The sequence below is a fragment of the Anolis sagrei genome, chromosome 1, assembly GCF_037176765.1.
Source record: "Anolis sagrei isolate rAnoSag1 chromosome 1, rAnoSag1.mat, whole genome shotgun sequence".
NCBI lineage: Eukaryota > Metazoa > Chordata > Lepidosauria > Squamata > Dactyloidae > Anolis > Anolis sagrei.
Window position 1 is genome coordinate 70604600 of NC_090021.1, and position 13317 is coordinate 70617916.

Sequence of the window (13317 nt, forward strand, 5' to 3'; positions counted from 1 at the left end):
GAGGGAAGGGATGTTCTGATATTTCTCAATACAGAAGAAGGGATTTCTTAGTATCTTGTTTATATTTGGAAAAGTGGTAAACAAAACCACATCACAGCCTATAGTAGGCAACCCTCTTTAAAACCACACAAAATACTATGCCAGTTATTTATGCTAGTTCAGATCTTCCTTTCAATCATCATTGGGGAAACCTTAATATTGGCAAACAAGATTAACAGAAGCTTAGTACTTTCTGAATCTTTAAATAGTCAGAGATTAGTTGTATCATTATTTATCTCCATCTTAATTACTGTAGTGAATACGTTTATGTCAAACATGAACAGTCTGCTGACAAACCTACATTCAAATGAGGCATGTGCAATAAATATTGCTGGAAAACAATACAGCCCCAAGAAAAAATGTTAAGCATGCTTGAAAGAGACTACAGTGTTACAATATTAACTCAGTTCCAGAGGGAAGAAGTAGTAAAAAAACCTCTCCAGTCCCACCTTGTGTCTCTTGCATATGGGAAAAACATCTAATATTTCTGTATACTCCACATCTTTTATACTGTCCAGTACTTTCATCTATATATAGCTCAAAACATCATCTAAAAGAATCTGTTTTCTTGCTGGTTCATCATTTTCCATCATAGGGTACATTCAGACAAAACTGTTCTCTGGGTGTTATTTCATATATTCACCACATTTGCATGTAAGTGTCAGCTTTGTGGTCCCTTTCCAATAATGAAAATGATATTTGAATTCAGTGAGGTGGAACTACTGACAGTTTATTATTGCCCAATGGTCAATTGTTGTTCTTCATCATGGACAATGTCTACATTTTTATTTATTTTAAAAATCATTTTAACATTTTTATAATTTTCAGACCCAATAAGTGCTGTTCCCATTAAGGATCATATCATCAACCATGCAATGTAAATATCAGCAGAAGAGCATGAGATGAAAACACAAGAGAAATGCTTCCCATTTCATTACCAACCAACAAAATAAAATTAATGCATCTAACATGAATTTCCCTTGTCCTGTAAAATGTGTTTGGGCAGTTATCATGGGCATGCCCACAGTAAGGGTGGGATAGATATGACACATCAGCTGTTGTTGGCAATTTCCATCAGCCCTAGTTTATAGAAGCATGATGCAGAATGAGAGAAATCTGGAGAGTCAAACATTCTTCATTACCACCTTATATGCTATATGCAATTTTCCTGAGTAGCAACACACCCTAAAATACCATCACTATATTTAAATTGTTTTTTAAAAACATGCAGGGCAATTACACAAAAACTAAAGGACACACTAGTACTGATAATTATGCAAAGTAAATTTATACCACCTTTGAAACCAACTAAAAAGAAGCTAGTCTTTAAGGTGCTAACAAAATCCCTTTGCATACTGATATTTCAGACTAACATGGCTATGCCTTTGAATATGTCGACTATTTATGGGTAAATCCATGTAGGAAGCACCTTGAACATTATCTGACTGATAAATCTTGATTTCTTAAACTGACCATGTGTTTTCATGGAGCTTTAGAACAATCATTCTCACTTTGTTTCTTTCCATTTTTGCCTAAATGAGCTATTTTGGTAGAGGGTGTATATGCTACAGGAGATACATATATTATTTGAAAACAGATGGTTCCCTTTTGGTATAGACACAATGCAATGTTTAAATATTCCCAAATAATGTTTAATTAATTCCTTTTTTGAAAAAAATCTATTTAAAAGTGCTTATTTTTGAAATACAAAGATAGCCTGTCACTGTGGTTTTATTTTTCATTTTCTATGGAAAGTGTTTTTAGTATTTGGGAAAAGACAAGCAGTCTCACAATCTTTGTCCACAGATGGGACGAGACAGCTTTCTTGTGGCTACTCCCTGGGGCCACATTACTGCGTGTGTGACACGGTCAGAACATGGCTGGAATGGACTACCTCTTGCCCAGATAAATTAATTAGGCAAGACAGATGGGAAGGAAACAACATACTGCATTAAAGGAATGGACTTGATGGCCCTTTAAGCATTGGTAAAATCTCAGAACACCAATCAATTCACTTTTGGCAGGTACCCAGATGGCTGTAATCTTCCCTGTTGCTGATAAACTAAACAGAGCTCATGGAAAGACAAAATGAAAATAAAACCACCACCACCAGCAAACATCATGCAGAATTGCTATGTGCTACTTTTATTTAAGTTCAAAAGAAAAACTTGCAGTAATTTCCATATCATGAACACACCAACCCAATGATGCTTGGCAAATTGAGTTCCCAGTGCCTCACAACATGAATAGATTGAAAGCAAGAAGAGTTCTACCACAAAATCCACAATGCTAAGTAATGTCAGGAGCTGGAAACACAATAAAGCCCAGGACCAGAACAGCAACATCAGTAAAATCACTTGTGATATCACCCAAATATTTTAATCACACATGTTTCAGAGGCTCGACAAATTGTCTCAGGGGGAGTAGTTAAGGACACATGCAACAGTTAACTGACAAGAAATAAAATACATAGTTATGCTATCAATACCTAAGGAAGGAAGATTATTTGTTGTGTTTTTAAAATGTTGTACCAGTATGCAACACTTACAACCAGAAAAATCAGATATGCAAACCAGACTTACAGAATTGTAACATAATTTTGTTAATCGGAACTGACCCTAAGGACTTATCGCAAACATTATTATTTTACTTTAACTGCCATGGCAATATTCTGTGGAAATCTGAGATTTGTAGTTTAGTGAAACTGGGGTGCATTATGGCTGATAATTCTCAATGCCACTCCTTAAACTACAAATCCCAGAAATTTATCCAATGTTGCCATGGTAGTTAAGATGGAATAATAGACATTAAAGAAGCATAGTCCATAGTCTGGCATTTTTATGAAATCATTGTAAAGCTAATAACACATGGGGTAGTAGTTTCTAACTCTTGACAAAACCTCTTTCTCCTCCAATTTTCTTTAAATGAGACGGCAACTTTTTTTTAATCGCTTTTTAGCGTTCATCAATATTTACTCTACAGACAAGATAATATAACTAGTAAAATTAGTTTTATTTTGTGCCCCCAACCACAGAATTTACACATACATATTGCTTCTCCTTTTACCTTCCTCTGCATTGGCATGTAATGAAGGTCAAACATAAGAGAAGAGAATTTAAAGAAAATGTTCTCTCAGTTATACTATTCTAAATGCATGTTTTAATATGCACAAATCCCTCACCAAGAAAGTAACATCTATTCTTTGTATAGCCTTTCATCTGAACTAGGAACAGAGCCTAGGAACATTATTTTTGGATAGAAGTTTCCGATTCCCTATCTATTGAAGAGAAAAATATTTTTGTATAATATTTATTATTGTTGTTTTGTGACTGCAAATCATTTCTGAAGTATGGTCACCCCAATTTATTTATTATTTATTTACAATATTTATATCCTGCTCTTCTCAACCTCAAAGGGCTCAGAGCGGCCTTACAAAGACAACTATTCGATGCCATATACACAAAAGACATAAAATAAATATATACATTAAAACCTGAATTTAAAATAAAGATTAAATGGCATTATTAAAACCTTAAGGCAAAGATATCACAGGTTTTTTGACAGGATTTTTCTCTTGCTTGAATTGAACAAAACAAAACAAAACAAGATGCATCTGGTAGGATCATTCAAGTACAATGGACTGACTCTCGCTCATGCATTTTCCTGTAGGAATTTCAGACTATGGAATATTAACAGATAATTTCAGACAAGGAGTATTAACACAGAGGTACAATAAATACTATATATGACAGTAGACCTTAATTCACAAATATCTGTGAATAAGATGAAGCTTATTAAAATCATCACATAATGGTGACAGGTAAACCATAAAACACTCTATTATGAAGATAATGTTTTGAAGAGATATTGATTTGAAAGATTAAACACTATAAAAAATGAGCCGAATTTTAAAAAAGGATCCTACCTTTCAGGGTAACCCAGTATTGTTTCCATTTTCTTCGTGTAACCAACTCAAGCTTCTTCTCTTTCTGCAGAGTCACAAGAGGTTTGAAGAAAAGCCACCCAGCTTTACGAACAACTCCTTGCTCCTTCTCATACAACAAATCTAACTGTTCCAAGGAGCTAAGTGACTCACTGCTCGAGTCCTCTGTTTCTGTGGAAGTGTCCATGTTTTCCATGTTGGTCCTGCTCAGGTCAAGCTCCCGCATGAAGTTCTCATAAATGTTCTGCCTCAGAACATCACTACTGAGTCCACTGGCAGATTCACTTCTCTGGGAAAAGATCTGGCCAGACCCATGGGACCAAGGAGAAGCAATGAGATGGGAAGGAACAAGAAGGGTATCTGGAGAAAGACTTTCAACTCCAGCTTCAAAGTATTCTGTTGTATCCTTACATTTTGGTTCCTGTGGATAAGAGGAAAAAGTGTATCGCAAGTCACTGAAATCTAATTGGCTTCATTCTGCAAATAAAAGTTCATGAAAGTTCAAGTCATAGTACAGAATAGTATTTACATCTATATATATAACAGCAAGTGCTCCAGTAAATTTGCACGATGACAATAGCCTGGTTAGTACCAAAACATTAGCATCACATGATGCAAAAAAGCGTACTTTATTTTTTTAAAACCCTCTTAACATAATGGCAAACTCTAGAACATTTGTGGCCCTGAACAAGAAGGGCCAGAAACAACTCTGAAATATTACAGATTCATCCATATCTTTCAGTACTAAAATGGGAATACTGTGTTGTGTTGTTCTGTCATGTGTCTTCAAGTCACTTCTGACTTATGGTGATTCTAAGAAGAACCTATGATAAGGTTTTCTGGGGCTGAGAGGGTAGAACTTATCCAAACTCACTCTGCAGGTTTCCACAGCCAAGAGGGAATGTGAGCTCTGGACTCCAAAGTCATAGCCCAATGCTTGAACTACTACACCATGCTGGCACTCTACTGGTAAATACTAATACACTAAAATATATAAGAATTTCAAGAATTTGACATTCTATGCAGAATAATTTGAAGCAGTGACAGCCAGATGTGTGTGTGTGTGTGTGCATATTTGTACATCTATGACATTATAAGTCACCACTGGGTGAAGTTATCCGGAGTTTTGGAGTTGGGTGCCATCTGTATGCAGATGACACCCAACTCTACTACTCATTTCTACCGAATTCCAAGGAAGCCTCCCAGACTTTGAACCAGTGTCTGACAGCTGTGATGGACTGGATGAGGGATAACAGGTTGAAGCTTAATCCAGACAAGACAGAGGTCCTCCTGGTCAGTCGTGGGGCTGCCCGGGGTATTGGGTGGCAACCTGTGCTTGACGGGGTTACACTCCCCCTGAGGGTGCAAGTCCGTAGCTTGGGGGTCCTCCTGGATTCAATGCTACCGTTTGATGCTCAGGTGTCAGCGGTGACCGGGAGGGCCTTTGCACAACTCAAACTTGTGCGCCAGCTGCAACCATACCTCATGAAGTCTGACTTGGCCAGTGTGGTCCACGCCTTGGATACATCCAGACTGGACTACTGCAATGCGCTTTACGTGGGGCTGCCCTTGAAGACGGCCCAGAAGTTTCAACTGGTATAACGGGGCGGTAGCCAGGCTCCTTACTGGAGCAAACTAAAGGGAGTATACAACGCCCCTATTAAAACAGCTTCATTGGCTGCCGATAAGTTGCCGAGCCAAATTCAAGGTGCAGGTTATGACCTATACAGTTCGGGCCCTACCTATTTTTGTGATCGCATCTCCTTCTATGAATCGGCACGAACTCTAAGATCTCCCGGGGAGGCCCTTCTTTTGCTCCCACCACCGTCACAAGTACAGTTGGTGGGGACGAGAGAGAGGGCTTTCTCAGTGGTGGGCCCCCACCTTTGGAACGCCCTTCCAACGGAAATAAGACAAGCCCCATCCTTTCGTAAGAGCCTTATACTTCCTACCTATTAATTACCCTGGTCATCACTCTAATAGGTCCTGGAAATGAGCAGCCACAAACCCATACCTGCTATTGCTGTTAGCCTGTTATAGCACTGTACTTAATTTCCAGTCCCCTCATATTTTGAGTTTGCACTAGCCTTAGCCCGGCCTTTTAATTGCTCTGAACAGGCAGGATTATTTCTTATATATGTGTGTGTAATTGTGATAATTTTATGATTATGTTGTTTTGTTAATTTTGTTGTGCTGTTTACTCTGTATGTTTTGGTGATGTTGCTTGGAAATTGCCCTGAGTCCCCCTCAGGGAGATAGAGTGGTATCTAAAGTAAGTATTATTATTTTTATTATCTGTCAACTTACAATGACCCCATGAATTTTATGAGGTTGTCTTAGGCAAAAAATTCTCAAGAGGTGATTTGACACTCCCTTCTTGTGAAATATGGCACCTGGTATACCTTATTCAATTACTAACCAGTTCTGACTCTGCTTAGCTTTCAAGATCAGTTGTGATTCTATCAGATATCTTATTCAGGCAGCTTAGAAGAGTGAACTTATTTAGATTCAAGACCAACATCTTCCTAGGTGTGCACAAAAGCATACCACTGATGTTGCTAGGATTTGCATTCTAAATCCAATATTCTCATTTTTTTCAATAAACACATCTTATGTATTCATAAGACTTTGTAAACTATTGATTAATACATCTTTTCAGGGTGAGTGTGTACATTTCTAATAGGAATCTGTCTATAAATAAATAAAGTTGGTAAGTAAATGCAAAACATGACAAGTCAATATAGTTTTCTGCACCCCAGCATCCTTTCAATTGCTACTAATCTTTTTGAAAGAAACTAGCCTCGGGGTAGGTTGAAATCAGACTATAAGGGCACATCTTAAAGGGGAAGAAGGGGAAGAGAGGAAAGTAATTTATAGTTGAAGTGGGAATCATGTGACTCTCCGGATATTGTGGGACAGCAACTTCCAATATTAGTTACTTTGACTAAGGCTGCTATGAGTTGCAGTTCAAAAACATCTAGAGGATGATCTGACACTGTAGCAAAAGGAAAGACCATGGAAACAAGTAATGTTTGTGGAAGCGAGTGGGGTGGGAAGGAACCTGCCAGCACAAAGGGGAAGAGGAGGAAATCAGAAAAAGGAATGCAACAATAAAGGAAAGAAACAGTTTAAAGAGTAGGCCTCCCATTTCCCAGTCAGAAGACCACTGTGCCAACTGGGTGCTTACAGCAGCAGAACGAAGGCATATGTAAGTCCCCCAGGGGAGTTCACTTTCTTAGTAGGGCAAAATTACCCATTTAGTATTGGGATGTTTCTTTTAAACCAAAGGACAGCTTCTTTTTGTTAAAAACTATCCATTATTTCAAATGACCAGAAGTGTTTTACGACGCCATAAAGAAAGATGATCAGAAAATGCTGGGTGACCAAAAGGAAGGAGAAAGTCCTGATGGCTCTTCGTCATAGAGGATAGTGCAACAGCACCCCCCTGTGACTGGATTCGAGCCCAACCTTCCATGACACCAAAAAAAGCTGGAAATTGAGTCAAAACAACACACCTCCTTCTGTTCTCTCTGTCTCTGTCTATACAAAGCGGCACTGAATGTTTGCCCTGTATGTGTATTGTGATCCGCCCTGAGTCCCCTTTGGGGTGAGAAGGGTGGAATATAAATAAAGTGTTGTTGTTGTTATCTGTGGATTCCAGATTGGAAAGAAGTACATATTAATAACATATACCATTAACTGTGTACAAGTACCTACATCTTAAATTTGTAAGGTACTTATCATGCCCATAGTTTCAGAACATCATGTCTGCTGTTTCAGAAAGCATAATTATCTGTTACAACTAAGTTGTGTGTTGCCCATTTGCACTAACTGTGATTACATAAAGGAATTTTTATAAGGGCAAGGAACAAAACTATTCAGAACTTAATGCTTTGCATATGATTTTAATTTTAAATTTGGCAGCTCTTATTTCCTTGATCTTCTGCTTCTATATTGGTCTATCTGGAGCTCATTGCAAGATGGTAATTTATAGGACTTTATGGCAAGCGATAATAATTACTCTCAACTCCCACTATGGGAAATGTTCCAAATTGATATCTTTGAATAAAATTTCAAGAGAGTTGTAGCTGAAAGGCATATTTCTGCTTGACTTTATTATTAAAATGCTTAAAATAGCATACGTGCCTGTGTAGAACAAGTCACAAGCAAACAATTACCTAATGTCATTAAGTAGCGAAAGAAATATCCAAAGCAGCTGTTTACAATTCCATCAAACCATCCTCACAATTGTCTTAATTGTTTTGCCTCTGCTGATGTTTACACAGCCTTAAAGGAGTCACTTTGATTTTTGTTTAAAATAACAAAACTTCTCAGCACAACATACACCAAACCAGTCTTAACTGGGTATTTTCTGTCTTCATCTCAGAAACACTGACTAGAGTATAATTTTGCCTGTACCCTAAAAAGGTTGTTTCAAAAAGACAGATTATGTTAGGGGTAGGATGACCACCTTTCTCCAAAGCAGCACAGTCTTCCCACGCTTGCAGCTGTCACTGGAAAAGGTCACTCTTCCCATGAAAAAGCCCCCAAGAGCATAGTATGTATGCACTGTCACAAACAGAATATTCAGCCTAGATATAGACTGTTTTTAGGACAGCTTTCTTCCTCTGAGATTATTATTGCCGGAGTGAGAGAACAATGCTAGGTATTTCAAACTATAGGCATAGTTGAAACTCTTCTATGTGTATAAACCAAAATCTATACAAAGAGAACAGAACAGACACAGAAGTGTCCCAACAGGAAAAAAAAACCTCTGTTTGGAAACCACAATGCTATACAGAAATTTCTTGTTTCTGGGGCTTTATTCTATTTGTTCCGCATCTCCCCACCTGGGGGATTTTTTCCATTCCAGGTAAAAAACCATGCTGATAAGACAGAGAGAGGGAAGCAATCGGAAAACAAGGTGGCATTGTGATACAACAAAAGTGTGCACCACAAGGGTGGTTAAGGGCTGGAAAGTGGGACCACACAGAACTGATAGTAAAATGTATATTAAGGCAGTAATGGAGTATGTCTTGCCATGGGTGGTGATGGTGATGATATTTATTTATATCCCACTTTTATCTCTTAAGTGATATACAAACCAGTTTGTAAACTAAAAAAGAAACAATGCAATGGATTTGCTCTCTTACATACTTCTTCAGCACAGCCTGTCACCATATCTTAGTTTACAAATGTCTGTCCATATTCAGTGGCAGTGCAAATGCCACTTCACATGACAGATTCAGTGTTCAAGCACAAAGAAGATGTGCATTTGACAGGACAGGAAGGCTGCACATGCAGATAAATACCACATCTCTTTCCTTGTGAAGCCTCAACCACTTCCCAATCTCACATACTTATTTATACTTGCATGCACCCTTCATATGTGATTTGATATGTGTCTGTTTTCTACTCAGGCAACAGAACATTATTTTGGAAGGGATCATAAGAAGCAACCCTCAGAATATGAAAAATGAATGCTATGAAAGCTGGGATTAAAACAGGGTTATGCCACATATAGGTGCGTGCACACACACACTTAATGCCCTCTTCAGCATTATCAATGGCGAGTCAGATAATGTCAAGTAAGATGAAACCAATCATCTTCCTAGAGTGAAGCTGCAACAATAAAAAATAAAATGAAAAAGAACATTAGTAAAATAACACTATGTCTCAAAAAGTTAGATAATATTCTGGGGGGGGGGGGGGTTGCAATTCCAGAATAAGACCCAAATAAAACAGCTTTCAACATCTGCAGACAGGAGGAATGCTAATCTCTTAAGGAGCTGAATTTGGTTACAACAACTGAGAAGATCATCCTTTCATAACCACCAATCTTTCTTCAGACAGTGGTGGAAGATTCAACAAGTCTCCCTTGGCAGTCATGGACTAGCTTATTTAGGAACACACTGGCCTTTTATATATTTTGACCTCAGGCTACTTAGGGGTCTTGTTGTTATTCTTATGTAGAGAAGAACATTGAACAAACCCCTTGCAAATGCATTGGAAAAAGCTCACACAAACAAGATAAATTAAATAGCTATACAAAAATAGACACACAATGCTATATGGAAGCTCACATGAAGGCAGTCTGGATAGGTAGGTGAATTCCTGTCCAAGATTGCTACTTAATAATGCCTCTGGTTAAAGCAGAACAAAACAAAGCAACTATGAAAATGTCTAGCAACCCTGCAACTTAAAGTAGACCATGGCTAGGTCTCCACAGTATGGAGAAGTCTTCCCTAACCTGCGCCCCGCCCCGAGTCATGATAAATAAGAATTCCCATAATCCCTCAGAAATACTTTAGAGTGGAACTATAATACATAACTAGTTGGTGTTCTGAGCAATGTAGTCTAGCAACTCTGCAGGCATCAATTAGGGAAAGGTTGCTATAGACAGAGTTAGACTAACAAAAGGACATTATTACACATATAGTATCCTCAAAAACCACCTTACTGAAAACTAACCACTCTGAAAAAGGTTTTCCAAAATCCATAATTCAGGGATGATTTAAATATTCAAACACAGTGAAAAAATTGGATTAGCAAGTTATCTACCCTGCTGAATCCTTGTTTCTAATATGCTGTCTAAATGAGAATCCACATGTTTTTGCTGAGCAAGATCTGTGCTGAGCAAGATCTGAGCAAGATCTGCACAAAGATCCCAGGACATGTGAGAACCTCAATCCCCCAAACCCCACATTTTTGGTATTAAGAATAGGTTTGTCATGGGGCTGAGGATTATTTTTGGATACTGCTGGACTTGCGTTCATATCATCCTCAGTCAACCTGTTTTTATTATTTATTGTTTTAATGATTGCTTATGTACTGTTTAATTATGATTTATGCTTAATTGTGGTTTTATTATTGTAACTGTTATGGATTGGCATTGTTTCAGTGTCCAATATAAGGCATTGAATTTTGCCAGTTATGTGTAAACCGCTTTGAGTCCCCCTAGGGGTGAGAAAAGTTGTATATAAATACTGTAAATAAATAAATAAACCTGCCCAATACTGAGCAATCGTGGGAATGGCAATTCAACAATGCCAGGATAGCTGACACTTTTCCATTACAAATTTATCAGTAGATCCACCTATCAACACGGAAATCCTAAACTTTTTAGCGTGTCAATTGGCTCTTAATTAGTGTGGACGCACGTGTGTATATTTACACATAAAGAAGGAATAAAGCACCTGCAAAATATCTTAATGAAAGGTTAGGCAGACATTTCACTCTTCCACCTCCTCAATAAAATAAAAATATCCAGGCACCAGTTTACCTGACCAATCAGTATTATCTTCAGAGCACTATATTGAAATGAATGAAATATAGCAAGATAAAATCTTGTCAAATGACGACGATGACAACAATGAAACAAATTAACTAAACAAGAAGTTTATATTGACCATACACACTAAAGGGAAAGGTTAAGTCTTCAGCTGAAATCACTACATACCTGTAGCTTCCTCTTTTTTCTTGACAGGCTTCCTGTCCAATCACTGATCCGCCGCATACGGCTTTTTAATGTTTCCTTCTTTGTTGCATCCTCACTGAGTGCTGAAGATTTCCTGCAGGGGAGAGTATAGGAAGAATAGTGCAGAGGTCCTCTGTGCTCTTCTGCCTCAGAAGAAAAATCTACGGTGGAGGTAAATGAAACACGATTGCTTGAACCAGCACGAGTATTGATGAAATCTGCAGAAAGCCCAATATCAGAAGCTTGGCAGCTCCTAAGATTTGAATCCCTATATAAATCACGTAGGGAAGAAAGAGATGAACTTTGGTTCAATGGTTTCTTGCAGTCACTCTGGGGAAAACTGACTTGGATACTTGCATCAGGAGTGCTCCTGGACATGTACGACCCATCCAGTTCATTCATATCTCCATTATTGCCCCATGGAGCATCATACCACGAAGACTCTGAACTAATGGAGCTCCCTTTACTGGATCTAAGTCTTGAGTCGGTGGCTGACAGCCGATGGCTTCCAGGATAATCTGTGCTAGATGTTTCTTTCCCTTCAAGTATGTTATTTTTTTCAGACTCTGAAGCAGGTGAATACCGCAAGAGTTGTACTGGTCCAGTAGATTCCTCTCTGGAAACTGTGCTGTTGCTGCTGCTGTTGTGAAATTCAACTCTCAAACATCCATCTAGTTTCCCCAGAGTCTTAATGAGAACCTTTGGACTCATTCTGTCATCTGATGGGGGGCTCTCTTTCTTTCCATAGCAATTTAAGAAATGCCCATTACATTCCCTGGAAGCAACATGGTCGTTTGTAGGTTCAATATCTATATAGTGGAAACCATTCTCGGGCAAAAATGCATTATTACTTTCTTGGTCATAAGTCTCTGAGGTGTGAGTTCGGTGTTTGGCATGGCTGCTAATCTTAGAGGTTTTTACTGTTGCATCACTGAGTCTTGAAGAATAAGGCTGGGTATTCTTGAAATGAGAGAGGCAGCTTCTGGCTAATGATCGGGATTTGTAGTTTGTGCCATTGGTACTATGAACCCATCCATGTACGGATTTCTCATCTTTCGAATGGATGCTACGGATTTTCAGTGAACAAGGCTTCTGCTTGGCACCAGGCAGAGAATTACCAACATTCTTCGTTCCCTGAGGGCTGTACTGGCTTTCTGAATTACCCATCTTTCACTGAAAGAAAATGGAGAGAGTTTAACTATTAACATGTGCACTTTTGAAAATGATTATTAGTGAGAAAATATACTTATTTAATTTTTTTTAGTTGAAATAAAAACTTCCCCATATTGGTACCATTTGTTTCTTTGTTGACATATTTATTCTACAACTTAAACTTTTTCCATTCACAATCCCTTTCCCTTTAAGAACTTTTTATGTGACCCTGGGTATATAGGTATATAAAGTGGGAATGAAAATCAAACATTTGCTCATAAATCAACATTTGCAGGACTTGCTACATAGGGTGATTTCCCCTTTTAGAGTATAGCTTTCTGCAGAGTTCACTGTAAGCACCGCACATTGCTGCTTACAGATTTGGGTAAATGAAAATGTTTATATCAGACATACCTGAACAATCACTCAAATGTGGGCAGAATTAGCGATCTGTGCTTTTAGCATTATCCTTTTTGCTGGACCACTGAATTTTCCAGAAATGGAATGGAATTTTTCAAAGAATCCCTGTAAAATAAAATGAAAAATGTCTCAGGCATGTAAATGTACACATATTTATATTTTTGTTAAGGTTATGCATTGACCATACATTCCCTGCCAAACCGAAATGTAAGGAGCACAAAAAATAGTACCTTATTAATATTCCATTTCTGAAACATTATTAGAAATATAAATGTTTCGTAATACC

General features: G+C 38.0%; 1 protein-coding gene across 1 annotated transcript in view; it reads right to left on the reverse strand.

The window, feature by feature from the left end:
* The window catches only part of TIAM2 (TIAM Rac1 associated GEF 2), a 96782-nt gene extending 83674 nt beyond the window's left edge, over positions 1-13108 (reverse strand). The window contains exons 1-3 of the mRNA XM_067465909.1: positions 13026-13108; positions 11442-12632; positions 3965-4403 (exon numbers count right to left, since the gene is read on the reverse strand). Of these exons, the coding sequence (XP_067322010.1) occupies positions 3965-4403; positions 11442-12626 (1624 nt within the window). The 5' untranslated portion in view covers positions 12627-12632; positions 13026-13108. The remainder of the gene's footprint in view (positions 1-3964; positions 4404-11441; positions 12633-13025) is intronic.
* Between the last annotated feature and the right edge of the window lie 209 nt (positions 13109-13317).